General features: G+C 40.5%; 1 protein-coding gene across 2 annotated transcripts in view; it reads right to left on the bottom strand.

Moving 5' to 3' along the window:
- idua (alpha-L-iduronidase) overlaps positions 1–13,599 on the bottom strand; it is a 62,950-nt gene that overhangs the window by 15,608 nt on the left and 33,743 nt on the right. Inside the window, exons 3-8 of one of the 2 annotated variants that reach the window (XM_041253800.1) lie at positions 11,655–11,737; positions 11,273–11,380; positions 10,809–10,904; positions 8,885–9,087; positions 4,900–5,058; positions 3,198–3,377 (exon numbers count right to left, since the gene is read on the bottom strand). In XM_041253800.1, the coding sequence (XP_041109734.1) occupies positions 3,198–3,377; positions 4,900–5,058; positions 8,885–9,087; positions 10,809–10,904; positions 11,273–11,380; positions 11,655–11,737 (829 nt within the window). The remainder of the gene's footprint in view (positions 1–3,197; positions 3,378–4,899; positions 5,059–8,884; positions 9,088–10,808; positions 10,905–11,272; positions 11,381–11,654; positions 11,738–13,599) is intronic. The other variant, XM_041253811.1, reaches the window with a different exon arrangement.

The raw sequence follows: 13,599 nt of genomic DNA, 5'->3' as shown, positions 1-13,599 counted from the left end.
ACACGGTAAGCTGATATTTTACTTTACGTTATTATTCTTATTAATATTACCTCCGTCTCCACACCCGTTCTCCACTCACTGAACACGCAACCCCGAGTGGGTGAAAACATGCAGCTTTTATGCAGCTGTACCGAGACTCGATTGCTAATCAATCATTCAATTGCAGTCGCGGTACAACTGCATGTGAATTAATAAAGTGCAATTCCCCGTGCTCACATATTATTATGTTTTACTTGCACGTGAAGTGCTGTGCAATCCTTGTGCCTAAATACAAATATACATTTTAAACACTTGTGTTACACAGACCCGTTTATATCCCGTGTACCAATGACTATACACCAACATTAACACACAACATATAACACAGAATATGCACAGGGGCGGCAATGTTACCAGCAGTCAGGCTGCTACTGGCCATGCTGTCAGCAGACGTGCTGACAGTGGGTCGAATCTCTCCTCCCGCTGTACCACTGGCAGCGGAAAAGCTGCCAATGGTGCTGCTGTCAGCAGATGTGCTGACAGCTCCCAGACAGACTCCTTTAGCCGGATCAAGTCCAGCAGCGGAAAAGCTGCTGGGGTTGGTGGTCTCCAGACCTCCCCCAAGATCTCTTGCAGCGAAACTGCTGCGAGGAAAGGTGGTCTCCTGACCTCTCCCTCCTTTATAGCTGGCAGGTCCCTCTGGGGGGACTCCAGACCCCAGAACTCCTGTAGCGAAATTGCTGCAGGGAAAGGTGGTCTCCTGAACTCTTCCCCCCTTTTTCATAGCCGGCAGCTCCCTCTGGTGGGGCTCCGGCCACACTGACCCCTGCGGCCAAACAGAGCTGACTGCAACCCCTGGCGAAGCAGTTCCAGCGATCCCAGGCGATGCGGAATGGCTGGCATCCCCGGGCGAAGCCAGGCAGGCATCCTTAGGCGAAGCGAGGCAGGGAGTCAGGACAAGCTCGGGTGCGGGCATTAGTCCTCTTCTCGGCCACTGCGGCTGGGCGGTTCTTCCCCGTGGGAGATGTGATACCAGCAGGCATTCATCCTCTGCTGGTGGAATGGGACCCAGCAGGCATTCACCCTCTGCTGGTGGAAAGGGACCCAGCAGGCATTCACCCTCAGCTGGTGGGGGAGGCATTCCAGCAGGCCTCTGCTGGTGGGGGAAGTGATACCAGCAGGCATTAATCCTCTGCTGGTGGGGGAAGTGATACCAGCAGGCATTCATCCTCTGCTGGTGGAAAGGGACCCAGCAGGCATTCATCCTCTGCTGGTGTAAAGGGACCCAGCAGGCATTCATCCTCTGCTGGTGGAGGTGGCGGAGGCAGAGGCAGCTCCTGCTGCTCTGCTCCTGGTGGTGGAGGTTGCGGAGGCACAGGCAGTGAGCTGATATTTTACTCTATGTTATTATTCTTATTAATATTACCTCCGTCTCCACACCCGTTCTCCACTCACTGAACACACAACCCCAAGTGGGTGAAAACATGCAGCTTTTATGCAGCTGTACCAAGACCCGATTGCTAATCAATTATTCAATTGGAGTCGCGGTACAACTGCACGTGAATTAATAAAGTGCAATTCCCCGTGCTCACGCATTATTACATTTTACTTGCACGTGAAGTGCTGACAATCCTCATGCCTAAATACAAACATACATTTAAAACACTCATGTTACACAGACCCGTTTATATCCCGTGTACCAATGACTATACACCAACATTAACACACAACACAAAATACACATAGGGGTGGGTACTTTGCCACAGTAACATGTGTTACTTGACTTAACTATTAAAACCCTACCTGTAACAGAGATCAATGAAGGAGAGCAAGGAGACACACAAATAAAAAGAATATAATAATAGTGCAAATGCAAGAAGGTGTGACAGGAAAACTGCTTAGCTGCCCAGTTTATTAGAAAACATTTACTGTTCAGTTAGACCTCCTAGAGGGAGGAGTTTGTTTTGGTTTTGATCATGTTTGTTGTGCGTTCAATAAATGTTTACTTATTTACGTGATGACCCCACTTAAATGCATTCAAGGTCCCAGCACAGATTCACTTACATGGCATTCAAAAACTTGTAGCGACACAATAAAACATTTGAATATGAATGCGAAGAGGGTCACGTTTCGTTTACGTACCTAATTTGACCTGTGTAATATTTGCTAATAAAGCAAGCTGGTGTATAATTAACATCCATATTGCTATTTACTATTCCTTCGCCACTTCTTAAGTCGGCCACTAGCGAAACCAGACAGGTTTATACACCACATGCAAGTTAAAAACAAAACTGTTACAATTTCATCCCCAAATTCCAACATTTTATAAAAAGCGTACTGTAAGTTCTGAACACATTCTATACAGGTAATGCAATCTTACTCTAGGAAACGCTCACCCTTGAAGCAACTATTGCAAAGAACCTGCGCTGACAAGCTAGGCTTAATAATAATTAACTATATCTTTGTTCTATACATTTATAACATTTCTCTTGCATTTACTAACTTTGTTCTGATTGGTTCGCCCGATATTCAATGTGAATCTCTGTGGAACAGTATGGGTTAGATTTGTTAAGCATCACAGAGGGCAGTACTACAGAGCAATTATGAAAATATGAGATTTCTACTGGTTGTGTCAATCTCACGCGCTGTCAAGACAGTTTGGGGTAATTTTTCATAATGATGTCAGCTATGTACAGCAACTTTTAGATGAGAATATGATTTTTTGTTTCAGGGTTATTTGGTCCAACAAGGTCTGCTCCATTTTTCTTTCTTAACTATAATTTTTATTTATTTATGTATTTTTTAATAGTAAACATTTTCTCTCTCTCATAATTTTAGCTGCTGATTTTGCTTTCGTGGATTCAGTTTTATTCACTATTAGTTTTTGTATAAATCTTTTACACTGAAAGGGGAGGTATCATATGATGATGTCATCACACAAGTGAAAAATGATCAGCAGTCATCAATCAACACAACCATATATTTAGGTTTGCAAACTAGGATTTAGAAATGTTGAAACCAGACACCCTTAAAAAAAACACAAAAAAAGAACAAAACAGGTTCAGAAAAAACAAAACAGGTGCGATACCCACTATCAAGTTGCCTCAGCTGTAGTCACACAACTAGAACCATTAATATGTGCATGACTTTGTTTAAGAACTCGCTCTGGAGATGCAATTTGTATTTGGACTGTTTTCCCCACTGATTATACCACTTACTTTTACCACCATAGATGCATAGGTCACGTCTGCCCTCCATACTTGTGGTTTTGACCATCCGACCAAGGGATCAGCTTCATCGTTGTAAAGCGGGACAGGTTTATATCCAGGGAAATGCTTGTGGATCTCTTGGGTCGTCTCTACTTCTTGTTCCAGTATGTGAAGGGAACTACCTCCACCCTGCAAACAAATGCATGTTAACTCAATCTCAAATCCACCCATTATACAGCATTTTTCTCAAACCACAAACCTTCAAAACAACCAGCATGTGGCTTAAACTGAAACACCTGGATGCAAATTCATATAGATAGCCAAGAAACCTGATGCCCAAAAGTGGAAATGGTTGTTGCTACACAACGCTAGAGATGTGCGAACTGGTTCCTTTGAAAGCGGGTACCGAGTTCCTGCTTTGGAACCGACGAACCGGATACAGATATTAGGGAGTTCCAGTGAGTACTATTATGTTTTTTAATAAAACTGACTATTAAAACATTAATTTCTGTCAAATGCATTTGATAACTATACTTGACACGTTCTCAGAAAAAAGCCCCAAAAGATCTGCAATGTATTTATTACAGCATTAACAGGTGTCACTTATGAAAACTCAGATGGGCAATACAAACTAGTCTCACTTTGACATGAAGGGATGACCAGATCGTCTTCAGATCGGCTTTGGGCTTTTTCTGCACCTCAATCCAGGGCTGGATTAACCTATAACCAAATAATGCTATAGTGTAGAGCCCCCAGCAGAACTGGGGTCCATATGAGGTCCCCGTTTGACATTTTACAAAAACTGCATGTGGGCGGCTGGCCTGGTGGCCCACACACACAGGAAGAGAGGCGCACAGAAGCTTGCTTTCAGTAAATTTTTTTCTTTTATGACGGCTAGGTACTCCTTCTCAATTACAGCATACCTGGTCTCTGAGTCTCTCACGCAAGTCCACTTCCTGCTAAAGAATGTACAACACCAAATGCCCCATGCCCTCTACCTCCTTGGAAAGATCCATCCCTAGTGAATCAGGCTCAATTTACACATTCATTTATTTCAGTTTTAAGGCCAATTTAAAAACCTGTCTCAAATATGCACAGCGTGCCTCTTTACATTTTCAAAACTTTCCTTTTGAATTAGGGGGTTGGAATTTTAGGAAAAAAAGGCAGGTAAAAGGTAAACGTGTACAATGGGAAGACTGAAGGAAATTCAAATTTGGATGTCTGCAGCTGGCAAGGAGGGTTTATGTCTAATGTGTTTGTTTCTCTCCCTTTATAGCTAACCACAAAAAAAGTAAAAGGACAGTCAGAAAACGTATTCCTTTTTTGTTAAACTAGACTGTTGAATGCAAAGCTACTATTGGTCTGTAGTAGTGATCTATGAACAGGTTTTTGTTTTGCTATACTCTCTATATATAATTCTGCTGCTACTGTATACATAATAGCTGCTGAACTTTCTGGTAAACTAACAAAACCACTGAACCATTAACCTCAGTGGGTGTTATATGATGCATTTGCTAATGCTTTTGTACTTTAGTGCCTGGGACTGAAGCATTTTTTATATTGTCTATGATCCATATTGCGTCATTTCGAGTTCAATGTTCCCACAGATGTTTGAATAAAATAACATTATCATTAACAACAGTGAGATTTAATTATTATGACTTGCATGTACAAGGCAATAAAGGCATGCATAGTTTAACATGCCTCATACCTTGAGTACCCTGGTTGTGGTGGAAAAGTTAGCATGTAGGTGGCCCCCAACAAATGGCTTGGCATAGGTAGGGGGTCTACCTACTTCGCAACTTCGCAGAAATTGGGAAATTGAGTGGTCACCGCGTAAGTCACCTCTTAGGGGCCAATGCATACCGGACTAGTACAGAGGGAAAAAATAAGAAACCCAATTTAAACTAGCTACTGCACACCACACGTGACGCAATCTATGTATCTTAATTCTGTAGAGAGGCTTTTATTTTTATTTCTTCACCATCCTATGTTCACTGTACTTAGGCAAAAACAAACAAAATAATAATAATAAATAATAATAATAAAAGTCAGCACAGACAAACAAGTATTCCTGTCTGTTGTATCCAAGTTAAATCAGCACCACAGGTAAGATCTAGGAAATCTATTGAAGAAACCCGACATACAGGAGGTGGGGGCACCATCTCTGAGATGACCTGACAAATGAAGAGGCTTTACGAACCAGAAAGAAAAACATTGGTTAGTAATATTAACACACAGAACGAGGTTCCGACTCTTCAATGGCCCAACATATGCAGCAGGGGGGGTTCCGTCGCTGAGGATACCTGACATACAGGAGGGGGGCCACCGTCTTTGAGGTGACCCGACATCCGAAGAGGCTCACGAACCAGAAAGAAAACAAAGTCAGAAGATGTTAGAACATATACAGCGGGGCGTTCCGCCTCTTCAAAAGCCCAACATAACAGAAGGGGGGTTCCGTTGCTGAGGAGACCCGACAAACAGGAGAGAGGTCACCGTCTTTGAGGAGACCCGACAAACAAGAGGGAGTCCGCTGCTTGGGATCGTCACATGACTAGAGGCATCACAGCCTGAAAGAGAAGTAGACAAAGGATCATGCATGCTAAAGAACGGATTTGGCCGGGGGTCCCCTCTGACTCACAGAGAACCCTCCTCTATGAGGTAAATGAAGCGATGCTTAACAAAGGGTTGGAGAAAGTGGAATCACTAACTCCCCCCAGAGGAGAACGATGCAAGGTGGTTTGAGATTCTAGTAGAGGAGAAGGCTGTTTAAACAGAACAGACTTAATTGGTGGAAGAAGATGATAGGGTGCATGGGCTAGTACCACCCCCTGAACCACACTATAGGTTAAAATATGGGCAAGTCTTCACAACACAGAGACAGAGAATGTCGGCAGCAACTGCTGGTGGATGTTGCATGCTTGCCTTTAACAAATGACAGCACTCCGTTTTAGTAAGGAAGTACTGTACTACTTTTAAGGCTTTGATAGCGCTCTGAAATATGATCTACTTAGGTTTATTTAATGTTTAAACAAGTCAGTGAAATGTCAGCAAAATCCTAATTTTATCCCATAACCTACCCATGAAAAATATGTAAATTCTCAGTGATTTAAGCAGACCCCCTAGGTATAGGTCCCCAACACAGGGCCAGATTAACCAATATGCCAACAACACCATTTGCTATAGAACCCCCAATAAATGGGTTAGTGTAGAGCCCCCATGTCTTTAAATCTGGCCCTGCCTCGATTCATAAGATAACCCTAAGCCAAATACGACAAGATTTCGACTAACGGAAAATGTAATTTAACCCCAAGCCGATGGGGTCGTATTTCAGCTTGGGATCCTAACACACACTGATCTGTTTGCACATACCATGTGGTTACATTGTTTTTTTAAATTGTAAGCTTTGCGAAATTTGCAATTTACAAGGTTCATATAAAAAGTACACAATGGCTTTCACCGTTTTAATAAAACTGTTACTGTGCAATTTGGAGACTACTGCCAATTTTGCTAACTTTAATTAGACAGGGTGATTTAATAGATTGCACAATATTGTCATTGCACTGCAAAAGCTGCATTGTTTATGTATCATATTGTACATGTACAGTGTCTGTCAAATGCTTCCTTTGCAAAACATCTTTTGTATCCTCCAGTCTATTTTTTAAACCCCCCCCCCATTCTCCAGGACATGTAGTGTCAATTAATCGTTAAATAGAGTACAACCATAATGTTACAAAACTAGAAATTATTTACACAAAAACGAACAAACAGTCTAAGCAGTTAAGGGCTCGGTTAAAGCATACTGTTATTTTAACTAGATTTTTCTACCCAAAGTTGACTGGTGATAAAGTAGCACTGGAGAAAAGGCTTTGTAAATCTGTCCTAAAAAAATATATGGAAAATGGACGCGATTGCTTTAAACCCTCTGAAGAACCCAATGCCCTATTCTACCCTGTCATAAAGACGGCTGTAGTGGGTGAAGTCAGACCAGAAACAGGAACCAACACAGAGCAGACAGAGACGTGGTGAAGCTGAGCGCTAGGTTGCGCTCATCATTTAATGATTAGACAAACAGAAACAAGGCACTCATAGCCAAAACGGACTACATAAACAAACACGGTGAGCTGGTATTATTATAACTATTATATAACTGTTACCTCCGTCTCCAATCCCGTTCTCCACTCACCGAACACACAACCCGAGTGAGTGAAAACATGCTGCTTTTATGCAGCTGTACCGAGACTCGATTGCTAATCAATCATTCAATTGGAGACTCGCTACAACTGCAAGTGCAATTCCCCGTGCTCACATATTATTACATTTTACCTGCATGTGAAGTGCTGTGCAATCCTTGTGCCTAAATACAAATATATATTTTAAACATTTGTGCTCGTACCCCATATTATATCCCGTGTATAAAACAGAAAGTACCGATTAGAGGAGAAACCTCAGAATGGAGTGTGGTAACCAGCGGTGTACCACAGGGATCAGTATTAGGTCCTCTGCTATTCCTAATCTACATTAATGATTTAGATTCTGGTATAGTAAGCAAACTTGTTAAATTTGCAGACGACACAAAAATAGGAGGAGTGGCAAACACTGTTGCAGCAGCAAAGGTCATTCAAAATGATCTAGACAAGATTCAGAACTGGGCAGACACATTGCAAATTACATTTAATAGAGAAAAGTGTAAGGTACTGCATGCAGGAAATAAAAATGTGCATTATAAATATCACATGGGAAATACTGAAATTGGAGAAGGAATCTATGAAAAAGACCTAGCAGTTTTTGTCGACTCAGAAATGTCTTCATCTAGACAATGTGGGGAAGCTATAAAAAAGGCCAACAAGATGCTCGGATACATTGTGAAAAGTGTTGAATTTAAATCAAGGGAAGTAATGTTAAAACTGTACAATGCATTAGTAAGACCTCACCTTGAATATTGTGTTCAGTTCTGGTCACCTCGCTATAAAAAAGATATTGCTGCTCTAGAAAGAGTGCAAAGAAGAGCGACCATAATTATTCCGGGTTTAAAAGGCATGTCATATGCAGACAGGCTAAAAGAATTTAATCTGTTCAGTCTTGAACAAAGAAGACTACGCGGCGACCTAATTCAAGCATTCAAAATACTAAAAGGTATTGACAATGTCGACCCAAGGGACTTTTTCGACCTGAAAAAAGAAACAAGGACCAGGGGTCACAAATGGAGATTAGACAGAGGGGCATTCAGAACAGAAAATAGGAGGCATTTTTTTTTTTACACAGAGAATCGTGAGGGTCTGGAATCAACTCCCCAGTAATGTTGCTGAAGCTGACACCCTGGGATCCTTCAAGAAGCTGCTTGATGAGATTCTGGGATCAATAAGCTACTAACAACCAAACGAGCAAGATGGGCCGAATGGCCTCCTCTCGTTTGTAAACTTTATGTTCTTATGACTATATACCAACATTAACACACCACACACAACATACAATACAAAAATGCACACAGGTGCGGGGCAACATTACCACATACCCCTCCAGTGTAAATCATGTGGCTTAGTACTTTTAGGACTACTGAAGACATTTAAAACAGTTTTATAGAGTAGTTATAATTAAATTCCCTAGCACAGACGGGCAACCAAAAAATGGTTAGTAAAAAGTTACTAGTGTGAGACAAGGATGTAGGAAAGCCATGCATGCTGAAAGCATCTCACCTTCTTATGCAGTGCAATGTAGTCCAGTCGCACGCCAGTCTCTCCAGTAAAGAAGTTGGTCCCATTAAAGCAGTGGCTGAGCATGGCCCAGCAATAAGGTGTGTGTGGGGGTGAGTGGCAGGAGTCCCCAGGACCCCCAAAGCGAAGGAAGGGGCTGACTTCCCTCAGACCTTCAGAGCAGGCATCATAATAGTTGAGGAACCCTGAAGACACACAGGGAAGAAAAAAAAAATAAACTAAATGCACGAAAGTAAACCTACCTGGTTGTTACATGATACAGTCAGCTCCGCCTAATCGAGATACTAATAATCAGGATTTCTGCTTAAATGGGATACAGCTCTAGGAGATGGTTCTTTCCAAAGCTATTTATGTCGTTTAATTGGGATGGCACTTTGTTTAATTGGGATACAGGTTTCAAATGACAAACCGCGATCGCTTTTCAGAGCAAGAAAGTATTATTTTGTATTTAATGTAGAAAAAAAAAACAGCAAATTATTTTGTTAAATAATAAAAAAAAAAAAAAACAATTGACTTTAAATGATGTATTTAACATTTAGTCATAATTTCATTTAGAAACAAAAAAATATGACTAAAGTCTCAAATGCCTCTCGTTTAATTGGGACAGCCGCTTATTCGGGATATTTTGACTTCTCCCAAATTGTCCCGATTAAGCGGTGCCAACTGTACTGAATCTAGACCTATGTGCATGAAAATAAATAATTCAATTTCATAAAAAGACACATATCAAACAGAAAGTGAATTGGCTTGCTATGTTTCTATGAATTTCCTTTTGTAGTGCATTTTTAAACTTCTTCTAGTGGATCCTAATACAGTGCTTTACTCAGAAAGAACACCCAGCTTGCTTCACAGGCTTATTTATGAATGGTTTAAGGTGGACTCAACAGCTGAATGGACTTTGTTTTAACTTTATGGTTTGTTATAATAAAGTGCGGAAGGGCGTTGTAGCGAGGGTGTACTGTATTTATTTTGCATTTACAGATCAAGGTCATAGTGCACTGTGGTGGAGTGTCCCGCCCCTTTATGTTTATAAGTGTTTTCTGTTGTATGGAATGTGTTTAATGTTGGTGTTTATGTACAAAATACACGGGATATAAATACAAGTGTTTAAAATGTATATTTTGTATTTAGACATGAGGATTGCACAGCACTTCACGTGCAAGTAAAATAATATGTGAGCACGGGGAATTGCACTTTTATTAATTCACGTGCAGTTGTACCGAGACTTCAATTGAATGATTGATTAGCAATTGAGTCCCGGTACAGCTGCATAAAGGCGGCATGTTTTCACTCACTCGGGGTTGTGTGCTCGGTGAGTGGAGAATGGGTATGGAGAGGAGAGAATTAAAAGCACAAGTAAAAGTAAATGCGTGATTTCACTCTCCGTGTTTGTCTGTTCGTCCGTTGTGTTAGTGTCTGTTTCGCTTAGTGTTAATTCGTTTTGTTTGTCTGTTTATTTTGGCCTCAAGTGCCGTGTCCTGTGTTTTGTTTGTCTTTGCAACCTTTTATTTTCTGCTTGTTTAAATTATTAAATGTTGAGCGGTACCAATCACTCAGCTCCACCCAACTCCACCTCTCTGTTGTTTATTTCCTGGTTCCTGTTTCTGGTCTGACGTCACCCACTCCAGCCGTCTTTGTGACATGCACCCATTAATATTGAGGCAGCATTTTTGGAGTTACAGGCACTAGTGGCGCCTAACCCCAAAATTACACTTGCCTAAAGAAAAACTCAGTTGCAATCTGAAGCCATGTTCACATAACCCAATGCACTGCATATTGCTCATGGAAGTGGTGCAATAATGGAGACATTTGGCAGGGAGTGTATTTCTGTGAAAAATTAGGAAGCAGGACATAGGGTTTTATTAGAGAGCAGGACTGTGCAGGATGCAGTCTCAACAGGTCTTACCTTGGATTGTCATATTTACATTGTCAAAATCATGATTGCTTGGTTCATTCCAGGTTTCGAAGTTCCACTGGGAAACATACCCTAGACCATACTTATCTGAAATCAAAGTTTTAAAATGCATGTTATAACAAAAGACACTGCCAATAATGACTAAAATGTTAATGACTTCAAATACTTTTTCAGTAGATAGCAAACTATATTAAAATACAATTTCAGAGAATACATTTACACTGCAAGTCTTGCCCTTACAGATGTGATTAAAAGAACCGACATTTTTTGGACAAGGAGTTTTTAAAAATTCCACAAGGGTTAATAAGGTTGATCTTTGCAACAACAGCACCTCGAAAAACCATTTAGTGTAGTGTAAGGGTGCAGGCACAGCACAGTGCATGTTTTACATCTACACAATTCTTACTAAAGATCATTGATTTTATTTATTGACTTTATTTTTTAGTTCAACTTACCGATGTATCTCTTTGCAATAACTGCCACCATGTTCTTCCATTCCACCACCTGCTTTTTATCTTCAAAATCAGTAAAATAACCAGAGGCACTCCCCATCAATTCAAAACCTAAAATCAATGAAAGAGAATTGGGCAGTAAAACATATCATTCTGAAAAACAAACCCTGATGACAACTTTTGAGGTGTGAGGATAATTTAGGAAACACAGAGACATGGAAAAAAGGACCATACAGTACCAGGCAAAAATAAAAAGCACAGAATTAAACATATATTACACAGGCAAGGTTAAAAGCCACCACGTCACCAAATTTTTTTCCTATAAATGTATATTAGTCTGTAGATTGTGCAGTTTGTGCAAGTTGAAATGTACAGCAAAGTTTACCTGGTCTTAGACCATTCTGCCACAAGAGGTCAATGAGATTATCCAGGTTGGTGAAGTTATAATGTAGGTTTCCATGTACAACACTAGGGGGGGGGGGGGAAAAAATCATTATAACAAACAGAAATATATAAAACTTCCTTATATTGTGTATTTATAAAAACACTGTTGCAAGCAGAAATTGAAAATAATTTAAATTCTGCAAAATTTATGGACCACAAAATCTTAATACATTACTGACTGTTAGCACTGATAAAAGGGCAACTTTGTGTTCATAGTCTAAATTAAATTTACATCCAAATGTAATTAACTTCCATGACAAAACAGCTAAGATGTTAAAAAAAAAAAAAACATCTGTTGGCATCAGTTTTCCTTATTATGTTGCTGATCTTTACCTGTGGCATTAACTATTTAGAATAGACTTAAACCATATTTCTGCAAATTACAGCCGGATGTGATCCTTGGTCATCTTCTACAGTACTACAGTCCAATGTACACACCCAAGTTGAATATCCATAATACACATCTGTAATCCATATACTGTACTTCTTGGGGAAAATGACAAATTAAAAACATTGTATATGTTTAAACCTCTAACATTATAAATAAACCTAAACTGTCCTTTATTCATATGAATAAATATTTGTAGGTGGAAATCACATACAGTACCGTGAAAAAGTATTTGCCCTGTCTAATTTTCTGCAATTTTGCATATTTTTGACACTGAATGTTATCAGATCTTCAACCAAAACCTAATATTATATAAAAAGGACCCTGAGTGAACAAACAACAAAAAATTTATACTTATTTCATTTATTTATTAAAGTTATGCAACACCCAATGTCCCCAGTGTGAACAAGTAATCGCCCCCTTAGACTCAATAACTGGTTACACCACCTTTAGCAGCAATAACTGCAAGCTAATGCTTCCTGTAGTTATTGATCAGTCTCTCACAGCACTGTGGAGGAATTCTGGTCCACTCCTTCATGCAGAACTACTTTAACTCAGTGACATTTGTGGGTTTTTGAGCATAAACTGCTAGTTTCTGGTCCTGCCACAACATCTCAATGGGGTTTAGGTCTGGACTTTGACTAGGCAATTCCAAAACTTTTAATTTCTTGTTCTTCACCCATTCTGATGTAGGCTTGCTTGTGTGTTTTGGATCATTGTCTTGCTGCATGACCCAGCTGCACTTCAGCTCACAGACGAGTGGCCTGACATTCTCCTGTGTAATTCTCTGATACAGAGCAGAATTCATGGTTCCTTCAATGATGGTAAGTAGTCCAGGTCCTGATGAAGCAAAGCATCCCCAAATCATGACACTAACACCACCACACTTGACTGTTGGTATGAGGTTCTTACTGTGGATTGCAGTGTTTGGTTTTCGCCAGACATAACGGGGCCCATGTTGGTCAAAAAGTTCCACTTTTGACTCATCTGTCCCTAGAACATTGTTTTAGAACTCTTGAGGATCATCCAGGTGCTTTTTGGTAAACTTGAGACAAGCATTCATGTTCTTCTTAGTGAGCAGTGGTTTCTGCCTTGCTACTCTGCCATGAATCCCATTTTTGCCCAGTGTCTTTCTGATGGTGGAGTCATGAACACTGACCTTAGCTGAGGCGAGAAAGGCCTGCAGATCCCTGGAAGTCTTCAGGAATTTCTTTTGATCATGGCATGATGTGCCTCTAGAACAGGGGTGGGCAATTCCGGTCCTGGAGGGCCGCTGTCCCACCTGGCTTTTGTTCCAACTGTGCCCTAAATTATTTAATTAGACCAATAATTGGTAATAATTGGTCCAATTAATTATGGGAAAGTTGGAACAAAAGCTAGGAGGGACACCGGCCCTCCAGGACCAGCAGTCAGAAAATGGAAACAGTTTTAACAAGTACAGGCAAGCACATATTTCATTTGTTTGTTTGTTTTTTTTTTTGTTTTTTTTTGCAATTAC

Source organism: Polyodon spathula, chromosome 1, assembly GCF_017654505.1.
Source record: "Polyodon spathula isolate WHYD16114869_AA chromosome 1, ASM1765450v1, whole genome shotgun sequence".
NCBI classification, from domain to species: Eukaryota; Metazoa; Chordata; class Actinopteri; order Acipenseriformes; family Polyodontidae; genus Polyodon; species Polyodon spathula.
The sequence above is the reverse complement of the archived record's forward strand: the minus strand, read 5'-3'. Positions and strand labels throughout refer to the sequence as shown.